Source organism: Hemiscyllium ocellatum, chromosome 18, assembly GCF_020745735.1.
Source record: "Hemiscyllium ocellatum isolate sHemOce1 chromosome 18, sHemOce1.pat.X.cur, whole genome shotgun sequence".
NCBI classification, from domain to species: Eukaryota; Metazoa; Chordata; class Chondrichthyes; order Orectolobiformes; family Hemiscylliidae; genus Hemiscyllium; species Hemiscyllium ocellatum.
The window spans coordinates 22,157,406-22,172,687 of NC_083418.1; the positions used below are offsets into that span (position 1 = coordinate 22,157,406).

General features: G+C 43.8%; 1 protein-coding gene across 4 annotated transcripts in view; it reads right to left on the reverse strand.

Moving 5' to 3' along the window:
- The window catches only part of LOC132824364 (activating molecule in BECN1-regulated autophagy protein 1-like), a 446,197-nt gene that overhangs the window by 39,694 nt on the left and 391,221 nt on the right, over positions 1–15,282 (reverse strand). For 3 of the 4 annotated variants that reach the window (XM_060838754.1, XM_060838752.1, XM_060838753.1), the window contains one exon: positions 14,096–14,877. The exons of the other annotated variant lie outside the window; for it this stretch is intronic. In XM_060838754.1, coding sequence (XP_060694737.1) covers positions 14,366–14,877 — 512 coding nt within the window. In that variant the 3' untranslated portion in view covers positions 14,096–14,365. Of the gene's footprint in view, positions 1–14,095; positions 14,878–15,282 lie in introns of those variants that run through there. 4 annotated transcript variants of the gene reach the window in all.

Sequence of the window (15,282 nt, forward strand, 5' to 3'; positions counted from 1 at the left end):
ACCATTAAAGGCTGCATTTATCCCAGTCTGCTGTTTCTACAACCTCACTCACCTTTACTGCACTCATCTCATCCTTCCCAGCAGCCCCCCATTCTCTGTTGTCCTCACCTTGTCCATCCAGCTTCAGTTCCTCAGTCTCACTTTTGCTGACATCATCAGTCCAGCTATCCTTTGCCAATGTTCCCATCTCTTCAAAACAGCTGTCTGAGGAACTGAAAAGAAGCCATCCCTTAACCTTTCACTCTCTCAAGACTCTCTAGTCTTCCTGTTCTTTTGCTATTTGTGATTTTACAAATCCAGCCCCAGCACAACATTGAGATCACCTCAGCCAAGTCACAAACAACATTCAGTTGATTGGAGACTGAGATTTTCCAGTTTTGTTCATTTTTTTGATCTACAAAACCTTCAGCATCATTTATTAATCTATCTTTTCTTTTGCTGCTTTCTGATTTGTGGGTCCTATTTCCATTTATTCCTGTTGCCACACAGGCACACTCTATCCTACATTGTCCTTGCTAATTTGTCCTGAGGTCCACACGTATTATCCTTCTCCTCATCGTTATTTGTCATACCTAGGCCACCCTGTTCAACCATCTCTCTTCCTCCATTGAAATGGAGTCTGTTGATGCCATTTTCAACCTCAAGATTGGGAGTATTCCCTTCAATCAGTGTTACCAAAATCATAGCTATGGTTTTTGGCTGCTGCTGGCATCTATTGGCCATCACTGCATTAATGTCCACAGCTACCGCCTCAAGACTTTTTTTGTTTATTTAAGGAATGTTGATGTTGCTGCCAAGGCGAGTGTTTACTGCTCATCCCTAATTGCCCCTTAAACTGAGTGGCTTGTTAGGCCATTTCTGACAGTAGTTAAGAATCAACAACATTGCTGTGGGTCTGGAGTCACAGGTAGGCTGGACCAGGTAAGGTGGCAGATCTCCTTTCCTAAGGGGCTGTAGTGAATGAGATGGGTTATGATCATCATTATTGAGACCTGCTTTATATTCCAGATTTATTAACCAAATTTAAATTCCATTAGCTGCCAAGTGGGATTTGAATGCTTGTTCCCAGAGGATTAGTTTGGTCTTGGTATTTCTAGTACAGTGATGTTACTATGCCACCACGTCCCACATTGAGTGAGAAAATGTGAAACTCACTATTGAGTTCAACTTCCTTCCATCACATTTGTACTATTGTCCAGGCCTGCTTTCTTTTACCTCCACCACTCTCCTCCTCCTTCGAATGACCACCATCATTTCAACATTTGATTGCCACAACCCACAAGTTGTAATGCTTTGAAAATAGTCATAGAGGTCCAACGCCTCCCAGTTTGACAATTTAATCCAGTCCTACCTGCCTGTGTTTTGCCCATATCCCTCCATACCTATCCCATACATCTGTCTAAATACTTCTTAAATGACAAAATTCTACTCGCTTTCATCACTATCTCTGTCAGCCTATTCCATATACTCACCATCCTCTGTGTGAAGAAATTGCCCTCTGGACTCTCTGTATTTTTCCCCTCTCACCATAGTCCAATGCCCTCTAGTTTTAGACTCCCTTACCATAGGGAAAAGCTGTCGGCTATCTACCTTACCTATGCAAGTCATGATTTTATAAATCTCTATAAGGTCACCCCTCGATTTCCTATGCTCCAGGGAAAAAAAAAGTCCTAGCTTTTCCGATCTCTTGCTATAACTCAAATCTTCTAGTCTAGGTTGCATCCTAGTAAATTGTTGCTGTACTCTTTTTTGTTTAATAATATGCTTTCTGAGGTAGAGCGACCAGAACTGCACACAGTACTCCAAATGTGGCCTCACTAATGTCATGTGCAGCTGCAACATGACATCCCAATTTCTATATTCAATGCACTGACCATTGAAAGCTAGCGTGCAGAAAGCCTTCTTCAACGCTCTGTCAACCTGTGATCCTATTGTCCAGGGAATATGAACCTATACCCCTAAATCTCTTTAGTCCATCAAGACTCCTCAAGGCCCTGCTATTGACTGTGTAAGTCCTGCCCTGGTTTGCCTTACCAAAATGCAACACCTTACATTTATCTAAATTAAACTTTGCCTGCCATTCCTGTTGCAATAACTTTCATTTGTACTGCCATGCTGAATTGGATCATTGAGCTGACATCAAAATTCTCGTCCTTGCTTTTAATTTTCTCCAAAAACTCACTGACCTACCACATTGACTTCTCTTATGACCTTGCATGAACCCTTGGCTCCTTTAACGCAGCACGAACCTCCCATGCTCGGTTTCTTTATTTCACCAAAAATCACTGTTCATGCAGCCACATTGTTCCACTCTCTGAATTCTCCATCCAATTCCCTTGTGTTGTCATCCCTCTTACTGCTTTTAAAACAACAAATTGTATTTTTTTAAATTATCACCTGGTATTTTGCAGTTATGCAATCAGAATAAAATTGATAGTCAATAAAAAAGATGATCAAATCCTCAAAGATTTTTCATATTCATTGAATCATAGATCCCTACAGTGTGGAAGCAGGTCATTAGGCTCAACAAGTCCAAACCAATCCTCCGAACAGTAACCCACCCAGATCCATTCCCCCACTCAACATTTACCCCTGACTAATGTACTTACCTCACACGTCCCTGAACACTATGGGCAATTTAGCATGGCCAATCCACCTAACCTACACATCTTTGGATTGTGGGAGGAAACCGGAGCACCCGGAGGAAACTCACACAGACACAGAGAGAATGTGTAAACTCCACACAGACAGTCACCCTAGGTAGGAATTAAGGGAGAGATCAAGACAACATAGCTTTGGGAAGGTATATTCCAGAGCATGGTGACAATGGGCGGCACGGTGGCACAATGGTTAGCACTGCTGCCTCACAACGCCAGAGACCCGGGTTCAATTCCCGCCTCAGGTGACTGACTGTGTGGAATTTGCACATTCTCCCTGTGTCTACGTGAGTTTCCTCCCACAGTCCGAAATTGTGCAGGTTAGGTGAATTGGCCATGCTAAATTGTCCGTAGTGTTAGGGGTAAATGTAGGGGAATGGGTCTGGGCGCATTGCGCTTCGGCAGGTCGGTGTGGACTTGTTGGCCGAAGGGCCTGTTTCCAAACTGTAAGTAATCTAATCTAACCTAAGCTTATAGGCTATATGGTAAAGGACACACTGCCAATGGCAAATCAAAATATGCGGAAGCAAAAACAAGCTCTACAGTTGTAGTAAAGCAGAGCTCTCAAGAATTGTAGGGCTGAAAGATATTAGAAAGCTGGGAGGAATATGACCATGGATGGTTTTGAACACAAGTATGATCATTTTAAACTCACACCATGTTGGACTAGAAGCCAATGCAGGTCAGTAAGCAGAGAGGAGATAAATGAGAGTGAGCTGGAATGAGCTAGAATCATAGAGATGTACAGCACGGCAACAGACCCTGAGGTCCAACCCGTCCATGCTGACCAGATATCACAACCCAATCTAGTCCCACCTGCCAGCACCCAGCCCATATGCATCCAAACCCTTCCTATTCATATACCCATCCAAATGTTGCAATTGTACCAGCCTCCACCACTTCCTCTGGCAGCTCATTCCATACATGTACCACCCTCTGTGTGAAAAGGTTGCCCCTTAGATCTCTTTTATATCTTTCCCCTCTCACCCTAAACCTATGCCCTCTAGTTCTGGAGTCCCTGACCCCCAGGAAAAGACTTTATCCATTTATCCTATCCATGCTCCTCATAATTTAGGAAGCCTCTATAAGGTCACCCCTCAGAATACAGGCAGAAGTTTGGATGCACTGAGATTAATGGAAGCTGGTAAGTGGGATGTTGGCCAAGAGAATATTGCAATAATTGAGTCAGGAAGTAATGAAAGCTTGAAGAATGAGGGTACTAGCACCAGATTGGTTAAGGAAAAGAAGAGAGAGAGGGAATAGTAAATACAGCTGGTTCTGTTATAACATGTGTTTCTTCAATGCGAATTGACTATCATGATTGAAGAACTTGGACCGTTATTTGTGGAACACAAATGTTCCTTACCTATATTGGCTATAACACTATTCTTGCCCCATTAGTTTAAATAGCGCGGCTATTACACAATAATGTGAGATTGCACAAGAATGGAACTATCGTGTTACGTCTGAACCAACTGTATCTAAAATTCCTCAAATCAGGCTTAAGAGACTCCCGTTTCGAATGCTAGGCCGAATTAAGGATGAGTCTGGGCGGTTCGTAACACTTAAAACTTTAATACATGGGGAAGAGTATGAGATTCTGAATGGTTCCTGTCCCCTGGCATATCCCTTTAAATTTGTAACGGATGCGCTCTCTAGATTGATGACCCTTGGGGCGCGTCATACAATTATAGGGGGAGACTTCAACTGCATTATTGAGGTGTCTTGTGGGTATGTCTCAGGCAGTTGGTGAACTTGAACAGGCAGTTGGAGGTCGGTGGATGTATGGAGATGTCTTCGTCCTGAAAGTAGGGATTTTAGCTTTTATTCTAACCCACATAAGTGCCATACCAGAATTGACATGCTTTTTGCCCCATTGACCTTTTTGAACTCGGTACTGTCCTGCAAAATAGGGAACATAGCTGTTTCTGACCATGCAGCAGTATATATGGAGGTTAAGGCCGGAGGTGGTGAGGTGGATTCCCAGCACTAGCGTATGGACCCTTTCCTCCTGAAAGATAGTAAGTTTATAGAATATTTTTCGCAAGAGTTTAAAATTTTTTAGGATATCAATTCAAGTACGGCCAGCAACACATCGGTGGTGTGGGAGACTCCAAGGCCCATGATGGGGTCTGACTATTTCTTACTCTGCGACCCAGAAACGACAGAGGGGAGAACAGCAGTGTCTGCTCAAGGTTTGCCTGAAGGCAACTGAGTCAGCATATTTTGATAAGCCATCCATAACTAAATTACAGAGGATTACAGCCCTCAGGGCTACTTTGAATGCTGCACTTACCAAACAGCAAAGAGGGAGATCTTTTGCAAAACAGAGACCTACTGAGTATGGTGATAGGCCAGGTTGGTATTTAGCGTACATGGCCAGAAAGAAGAATGCTCCCCAATCTATTACAGCCATTAGAATGTGTGCTGGTACTTTGACTTGCAATGCCAAAAAGATTAATGCAGCATTTAGAAAGTTCCATTTTGAACTGTATCAGTCGGAGGGCTGAGAGGATAGAATGGGGAAGATGGAGGCCTTTTTTTAAGACTTTGGACCTTTCGGGTGTAGTCTCTGAGCAGATGTCCTTTATTGACTGCCCCCTTGACAATTCAGGAAGTACAGGAGGCAGTGAGGCTGCTCCAGAGTGATAAAGCGCCTGGGCCAGATGGATTTCAAAGTGAGTTCTATAAGGAGTTTATAGACCAACTGGCCGGGCCACTCTTGGATATGTACGACTATTCATTTAGTCAGGGTAGCCTCCCATCCTCTTTGAGAGAAGCAAATATTTGTCTCACCCTTAAGAAAGGGAAAGCCCCAGAAGATTGCACTTCGTAAAGACCTATATAGTTATTGAACATGGTTTTAAAATCCTGTTGAAAATGCTGGCGTTAAGGCTGGAGGGGTTATTGCCTTTTATTGTAAAGGAGGAGCAGACAGGTTTTATTAAGGGTCGTAGGTCTACCAATAATATTAGAAGAGTATGAAATGTGATTCAAATATGTCAGAAAAGAGCAATACCCGATTTGGTAATCTCCCGAGATGCAGAGAAAGCATTTGATCGGGTGGAATGGCCGTACCTCTTTTACGTCATGGAACGGTTTGGTCTTGGAGAGATTTTTACCAAATGGGTGGCAGTGCTGTATAGTGACCCGAAGGCAGTGGTGCTTACTAATGGTATAAGATCAGACAGTTTTAGTGTCGGCAGAGGCTGCCATTAAGGGTGCTCTCTCTCGCCACTATTATTTACATTGATGATCGAGCCGCTGGTGGAAGCCACTCCGACGGATCCCAATATAACTGCCCAGGAGGTAGGGTCAGGCAAGCATAAAATTACACTTTATGCGGATGATGTCCTTCTCATTTTCACTGATCCAATGACATCTGTGTCCCTGCTTAATACGAGTGATTAATCTGCCTTGCCAGCGATACCTTTACATTGAGCCTCCTCCTAGGTGGTGCGCCCTGGCGATGTATTTTTTCCATCAGGTGCATAACACGCAGCGCCAGTTCATTGACTGTGACGGTTTGGAGATCGCCCTCAGGATGCTGCCTGTCTTTTACCAGGACCTGATCACTGTCTGGAATATGGTCGAATTGTGTCGTGCCTACCTTCCAGCAGATGTAGCGGCTGTTGTCAGGGAGCCATTGCTCAGGAATCCACACCTCCGTACTCGCAGGCTCGAGTGGCTGTCGGAGGGGTAGGCAATGGCTGCAAGGGTGACCAGAGTCGGGGATGTGCTGGGTGCAGGGGGCCTGGGCTGGATGCTGCTGCAGGATATAGCGAGCAGGGCAGCGGTAGACGTCCAGTACGTGGCCATCGCCATCCGACGCCTTAAAATGGCAGTACTCGGACCCGACATACTGCACCTGTTGGAGCATGCTCAGGTGCGCGGTGAAATCCCGTCTGCGCACACCCCTGCTCGGATGGAATTTCACTTCCCCCGGGAACCTGTGCCCCACAACCTGAGCCGCCTCTGGAATTTTAGCTTTGTCCCCTTTAAGGCCATAAAATGGCAGGCCCTGTATCGACTGCTGCTACACACTGTTCACCTCTTCTCCCTCATCCACCGCCAGGACACACCTTGGCATGCCCATTTGCCACTGGGTGGTGGGGATCGCCAGTGGAGGGCTTTCTATGCTGGGTCCACCCCCTTTCTCTTGGGGGATCTGGGGTGGAGGGTGTTGCACATGGTGGTCCCCTGAAACCACAGATTGCGGTGGTTCACGGACTCCCAGCCCAACTGCTTGTTCTGTGGTGCTGTGGAGTCAGTGGACTGTGTATATATTGGGTGTGTGCGCTTGCACTCCCTTTTTGACTCTCTTAAAAACCTCCTTCTCTGTTTTTGTTTGCACTTCAGTCCCATGCTCCTGGTCTTCGGGCACCCGGAACAGAGGGGGGAGGGCAGGTCTGAGGACCTCCTCATGGGTCTACTCCTGGGGCTGGCCAAACTGGCCGTAAACAGGTCCAGACAGCGGGCAGTGGAAGGGTCCATTAGGGCCAATTGCCTGCCCCTCTTCCGCAATTAAATTAGAGCCCGGGTGTCTCTGGTGAAGGAGCACGCAGTGTCCAACACCCTGGCGTGTATTATTTTCCCCTCAACTCTATTTTGATCTAATCCCTGTCTGCCCCTTCACTGTTTGATCATGCAGCATTGCCCTTTGATGTGAAGGGCCCTGTTTGTCACTGGCCACTTGGGTGTTTCTTTTCTTCCTGGTGATGCAAATAGAATAAAGATTCATGCACCTTGTGTCTTTCACCGTGTCTCACACCTGCACACACACAACATGGGTGCTGGGGAAAAAAATAAGCACTATCGCAGTTAGGCGGTAGTGTGGGGACATTTAAGAAAAAAAAATTGGTTAATCTATTTAGTTTTTTTCAGGGTACAAAATTAATTTCATGAAATCAGAGGCCAATACCAATACATCCAACTTTGAAGATGGAACCCATTTCCCCTTTTGGTGAGATTTCTGTACTTAGGTATTTTTATTCCCCTGGTTTTTGATCAGTTATATAAAGCCAATTACGTGCAGTTGTTAGAGAAGATTAGGCAGGACCTTCAGCGCTGGGCCGATCTTCCGATATCTTGGTTGGCAGAATAGCTTTGGTTAAGATGAATGTTCTTTGGTGCCTGTTTTATTTCATGAGAATGCTCCTTTTGTTGTCGTCAACGCAAGCGCCACACAGGTTTTATCGCTGGCTCTGATCTTTTATTTGGCATAAGTGGTGGCCTCTTATTAAGCTGGATAAATTACATCTTTTGCAAGAAAATGGAGGGGGGATGGGAGTCTAGACTTTAAGAAGTACCAACTGAGTTCCTTGTTATCCTGTGTGGCTGAATGGGCCTATCGCAATTTGCAATCGATTTGGTTAGACATTGAGGCCTCGTAGGCAAAATGCCTCCTTATTAACTTGCAGCTTAAGGACATGATGAGAACTGTTGTGGATCATTGAAAAATCCAATTGTCCCGAACACAGCCAAAGCATGAAGAATGATGCTGCAGGACGAGGGCAATTTACAAAAAACCTCCCCATTCACTCCTATAGTGGGAATGTTGGGATTTCAGCCACGTTCAATGGACTCTGGCTTTCAGCTTTGGGAGCCCAGAGGAATCTCCTGTTTAGGAAACCTATTCGATAGAAAGGAGAAAGTGAGGACTGCAGATGCTGGAGATCAGAGCCGAAAAATGTGTTGCTGGAAAAGCGCAGCAGGTCAGGCAGCATCCAAGGAGCAGGAGAGTCGACGTTTCAGGCATGAGCCCTTCTTCAGGAATGAGGAAAGCGTGCCAAGCAGGCTAAGATAAAAGGTAGGGAGGAGGGACTTGGGGAAGGGGCACTGGGAATGCGATAGGTGGAAGGAGGTTAAGGTGAGGGTGATAGGCTGGAGAGAGGATGGGGGCGGAGAGGACAGGAAGAAGATTGCAGGTCAAGAAGGCGGTGCTGAGTCTGAGGGTTGGGACTGAGATAAGGTGGGGGGGGGGGGGGGGGGGAAATGAGGAAGCTGGAGAAATCTGCATTCATCCCTTGTGGTTGGAGGGTTCCTAAGCGGAAGATGAGGCGCTCTACCTCCAGGAGTCATGGTCTGGCCTCCTTGTTCAAAGACTGCAATTTCTCCTCAGACGTGGTTGACGATGCTCTTCAACGCATCTCCTCCACTTCCCACTTCCCGCTCCTCCGCCCTTGAACCCCGCCCCTCCAATCGCCATCAGGACAGAACCCCACTGGTCCTCATTACCACCCCACCAACCTCCAGATACATCTTATCATCCTTCGCCACCTTCAAACAGACCCCTCCCCTCCCCTATCAGCGTTCCAGAAAGACCACTCCCTCCATGACTCCCTCGTCAGGTCCACACCCCCCACCAACCCAACCTCCACTCCTGGCACCTTTCCCTGCAACCACAAGAAATGCAAAACTTGTGCCCACACCTTCCCCCTCACTTCCCTCCAAGGCCCCAAGGGATCCTTCCATATCCGTCACAAATTCACCTGCACCTCCACACACATCATTTACTGCATCTGCTGCACGCGATGTGGCCTTCTCTACATTGGGGAGACAGGCCACCTACACATAGAACACTTCTGGGACCCCCGCACCAACCAACCCAATCACCCCGTGGCTGAACACTTTAACTCCCCCTCCCACTCCGCCAGGGACATGCAGGTCCTTGGCCTCCTCCATCGCCAGACCATTGCAACACGACGCCTGGAGGAAGAGCACCTCATCTTCTGCCTAGGAACCCTCCAAACACAAGATTTCTCCAGCTTCCTCATTTCCCCTCCCCCAACCTTATCTCAATCCCAACCTTTGGACTCAGCACCACCTTCTTGACCTGCAATCTACTTCCCGACCTCTCCATACCCACCTCCTCTCCAGCCTATCACCTTCACCTTAACCTCCTTCCACCTATCGCATTCCCAATGCCCCTCCCCCAAGTCCCTCCTCCCCACCTTTTATCTTAGCCTGCTTGGCACACCCTCCTCATTCCTGAAGAAGTGCTTATGCCCGAAACGGCTATTCTCCTGCTCCTTGGATGCTGCCTGACCTGCTGCGCTTTTCCAGCAACACACTTTTCAGACCTATATGATGGGGAGGTCATGATGTTCTTTGAACAGCTGAGTTGGAAGTTCGAGCTACCTAGGAAGGATCTCTTTCGATACTTCGAAGTTAGGGACTTCGTACAAAAAAAGACATTTATGGCCAATCCTTAAAAGGCGGGCATGGAGAGGAGTGTGCTTCAGTCAGCAGGTGCCCTCTCAGTTAGCTCTATCACCTATTAGATAGTAATGTGTCGAAGGACATGGAGCAGCTATATAAAACCTGGACTCAAGAATTAGGGGTGGAAATCTCCTCAGAGATGTGGGAGGACATCTGGGAAAATGTTGAGAAGATCTCGATTTGTAATAGGACCCAGGCTCTTAAATTGAAAGTACTTCATAGGGCCCACCTGGCACCAGAACAGCTTATGAAGTTCAAGACAGGAGCGTCCCCAATGTGCCCCACATGCAAAATGGAGGTTGATATTCTTGTTTGTGGATATGCCATAAGATTCACAGGTATTGGGGGGACATAGCGAGTGCCTTGGCAAAGGTTTTGGGAACTGAGATTGGGTGTCCCTCCTTCTGAATCTTCCAAATTTTCCCTCCCTGGATGCACATGGGAAAAAACTGTTTAATATTCTTTCTTTCTGTGCAGGGAAGAACATCTTAATGAGTGGGTGTCAGAAAATCTTCCAGGATTCTCCCAGGCATAGGACAATCATGGAACGCATCCCCCTGGACTTCCTTACGAGTATGGTGCACCAGAAAATGGGAATTGTTCGATAGAACATGGCATCCCTTTTTGAATTATAATGATGTAGACCTATTGGCTAAACTATCCAGGGCCTATGTCTAGCTGTGAGGACTGTGTTGGTTTGGGGGCCTGTGGGAGGAAGAATCCTGTATAAATACAGGTCTACTCACCATTGCTCCCAGTGTTAGGGAGCGGTGATGGTATTGTGCTGAATGTAGTAGTTTAATTGAATGTAACTTAAGCTACCTTGTTATAACTTGGTATAATTTTATTTTGTCTGCTTTTTTTCTTGTTTCTCAATGGTTATTTACTGTACTGTAGTTCTTATAGCGTTTTTATTTTGTTTCTTTTTGTGTTTTGGTATCTGTGGAGTAGATTAGTAGTTTGTTTTTTTATTATATTGTAAAGTTGTCATATTATTTTGTACAGGCTTTATAATTTTGTAAAAAGCCTAAAGTCCTTTTCTCAATAAAAATATTTATTTAGAAAACAGCTATTAAATTCAATAACTCGAAACAGGGAGCCTTTTTAAATTCAGCTGGGGAAAAATGTACTTACATTCTGTTGTTCTTCCATATTTTACATCTTCTTGAATATACATGTAAGAGGATGAAAACATCTTAATGTACAACAAAGAAGATTATATTAAATAACGAAAGTATTTGCACATATATAACATTTTACCACATCTATCAGAAATTTGAAGCAAAACTCATTACTTCAGAGGTGCTGTAAATATTATGAACACAAACATAGCAGGCATTCTGCACACAAAGACACCACTTTCTAAAAACACACCACTTATTACTATTTTTTGATAATGGTGCCTGAAGGAAGAATGTAAGGCAAGCAGCTAGAATTCCCTGATCTTCTTACAGGATCTTGGAACCTTTTTTCTTATGCAGTCTTTCAGGATGGAGGATGACTTGCTTCCACTCTGGTTTAACAGGTTTTGAGATGGCCGATAAATGCTATGCGTGATCTGCAGGCTTGTTGCATGTGGAGCAGGTGGTACCTGAAGACATGGGTTGCTTGGAGGTTTATGCATTTTCTCTTATTCTTCAATGTCTCTCGATGTGTTTGGTACATTCCCTGATGAGCTTTCTCCATTTCAATCTATCAGAAGCATAGGATTCTGAGGAGAGAACAAAGATGCCAAATCTCCAAAGGGATGCTTTGTAGACATCCTTAAAAGTATTTCTCCTGGGAATTTCCTGCTACAACCATGTTAAGTGACAGAAAGCACAGAGCATTTAGGTATGATTGTTTTTCCAGCTAGCAGTTTGTACATAGTGGTATCCCCCCTGTAGTGAATGTTGGGAAAATTGTTTTGATATGTACGAATAAGATAGATTATTATATACAGGGTCCTAACTGAAAATTCAAAGACAATACAAATTCAAAAAAAAGCAGTAAAATTTGAACTCAATAGTAATTAGCCTCAGGTCATAGGCAGACACACAGTAAATAACACAATGTAGAGAAATCCAAAATGAGGAGAGGCAACATGAACTAAACTGTAAAACTTTAAAGGGAGCTACAGGAAAAGAGACACCTGTGGCGTATGCAGCCATTATTGCACAGAAGGAAGCCATTCAACCCATTAAATTTGTGCCCCTCACTGTTTGTAACAGCTTGCTTTTTTCCACATTATCATTAATTTGTATACTCCAAATCTTGCCTCAACCTCTACTCCAACCAAGTTTCAGCTTCTGAAACCTAACTTTGTAGCTAAATTCCCTTCATTGGAATCATTCTGGTAAGTCACCTCCTGCAGTGTGGTGACCAGAACTGACTGGATTACACTAGTTGTGGCATAAGCAAACCTGTACAAAAGGTTGAGAATAGCTTCTGTACTTTTGTACTCAATTTCTCTATTTATGAAGCCTAATACCCAATGCACTTTTCTGATTATTCCCTCGATATGTTCTGCTACCTTTAAAGATCTATGTAAAAGATACCCCACGCATCCACCCTCACAACCCTCTATTTCCCTAACGTATGATTGTTTATATTCAGTCGCCCCATCTCTTCACCAAAATACATCGTCTCACATTTCTCTATATTAAATTTCATCTGCTATTTGTTCATCAATGATTGAGATCATTGACAAATTTTAATCTTGAATCCAATATCCATGTAATTTATAGATATATCAAAAAGTAATCAAAGTTATCGGGGAACACCTCTGCACATCACCTTACAGTATCAAAAATGACAACACTTACCATAATTCAGTCTTTAGTTCTTCAGTCAATTATTTCAGCCAAGCTGACACTAATCCTTGCTTTCCACAACCTTCAATTTAGTTAAAAATTATTTTAAATGCACATTCACGCATTTTCTTCATTAACATTCTCTATTTCTTAGTCAAAAAAATTAATCAAGCATGATCTGCCTTTTATAAATCTGTGCTGGTTCTTGAATTAACATCAAAAACTTTCCAAGTCACTGTCATTTCTTTTCCTGCTTATTATAGTTACTAGGAATACCCTTATACTTTCTCATGAGTTCGAGTATCACACTTGATGTTCTCCAATCCTTTGTTTGATCCTAGATTAAAAGGTGAACAATGATGCATTGCACTATGAAAGCAATTGTTAAAGAATATTCATAGTATCAGAACCAGCACTTACACAATACCCAGTTGTGAAGTACAGGAAGTAATACATTCAAAAGTGCATTCACTCCGCTTACTGGAGGCCTCTTTACAATATTTCCTGAAGGAGTTCTATGCCAGATATTTCATCTTAAAGACTGTTATTCCTGCAGAATTTCTTAGGACATTTGACATGGCTACAATGCGTCAGAGTCTGACATCACATCTTCAGTGGAATGGGCACTGCAAGGACCTAATACCCGTCTGATTAAAATTTCCCATCTGATCGGGCATTAATTCACTATGTCACTAATGAACTCACTAGACAACACTGCTTTAGAACATCAATGGTACTTGGATACTTGATAGAACTGTTCAGAATTATGACTGGTTTCGATAGGGGGTAAATAAGTAAATAAAACTGTTTTCAGTGGTACAAGTGTCAGTTCAGACAAAGCAGACCTAAGGTAATTGGCAAAATGGCCAGAGATGATTAGAGGAAGAAGATATTTTCATGCAGCACATCATGATTTTCAATGCATTACCTAAAAGGGTGGTTGAAATAATTTTGAGAATAATTCTCATAGGGAATTGGATAATCATGAAGTGGGAAAAAAAAATGAAAGGGTTATGGGGTAAAAGAAAAATAGTGTCGCAATATGGGTAAGTCTTTGAAGGGGCTGACATAAGTACAGTTGGCTGAATGGTTTGCATCATCTCTGCCATTTTATCCTGAGATAACATGCTCAAGTCCAGCAGTAAGACTTGAATGCACTACTTTCTAACAAGCATACGTTATCACTTCTGAAATGTTGCATTACTTTAACAATATTTATATACTAAATAAAAAAGCTTATTTTGTCTGAGATTTCTTTTACAGTATTCCTCACGTTGCCCATATCAGCCAAAGTTAGGCATGTTAAAAAAATTCTGGCTCATTGGTTTATTCAGGTAATGTACTTGACAAGGGGAGAAAGACATACATTCTCAAAAGTGTGATTTCAACAAAATTAAACTGAATAAATCACTTTTGCAATGATAGTTTTCCAGTTTTTAAAGAGTTTTTATTTGTTATTGTGATCTTTGGTGTTCACATAGTATGCCATTGCTTGCACTTGACTATATTCCATTTCTCTAAAATAACAAGTTACCAGTTTACAAAAAAAAGAAAAAAAAATTCAACTTAAATCACATTCTACTAAAAACAAATAAGTGGAATTTCCTTGGCTGGTTTAGCTAGATTCTACACATATAAACCATGGGACATGCAATTTTATTATTTCTTTTGTCCTGAACAACAGAGCACCTAATTCTACCTCCTGTCTGAGCCCCTGTCGTCAGTGCCATGATTATCAATATTGTCAACAATATGGGGGCTATGTGCGCTGACAGAGTGGAAAAGGCCCTCTGTGTCCATAGAAGTGGTGGGCTGTTGACCAAAGCTCCCATCATCCCCAAGGACGCCACTCCTGCTGAGCTGCTCTGCGGCCTGATCTCTTTCAGTGTTTTCTCCAAATTCTGTAGCTAAGCTGCTGGAGCTGCTCGGTGCAGCAGAGTCCATGAGAATCTGACTGTAACTGCTGTCCATTTCTGTTCTGCCTTGGTTGCTAGGTGGGTGCGTGTTTAATCTCGCCAATGCTTCATTCCCGGTCTGTGAGCCCCGGTGTATCCGATGACTGACAATGATATTGTTTCCAAACCCTCCCATTGAGGCAGTGGTGGTTCCTTGCTCTCGCTGCACAACTGCTGTCATCCAACCTTCAGCAATCAGCCGGCGGATGCGAGACAAGGCATCTTCACCTGGAATGTACTCTGGTGCATCTCCTAAAGTAGAACAAAAAGATGAGGCTTTTGCTTAATTCTGTGACGTTTTAACAGGTTGTTTTTGACACAACAATTTTGAGACATCAATTGAAATTTTCCAGCATGTGTTCTCCATCATTCTTACCCTAGGTACAAATAAACAATCCTGCCTTTCATCAGGAGCTTCCAGTTCAACTGATAATTTTCCATCCACCTTGTGAGGGTACTTGCATTTCTCAATTGCTACATTTTTGAGGCACCTGCATGGGATGGAGGAGCTTGCCTGCTCAGTGCAGCTGTAAACAAGGGCCCAGCAGAAAGCTTGTGAGGGGCAGTTATCAGATTTAGTGTCGCTGAAGAGATTGTCTGCTCAGCCCAGCTGGGTCACAGCAAGGTCCAGAAGCAGTGGCTGTCTGCTCAGGGCTG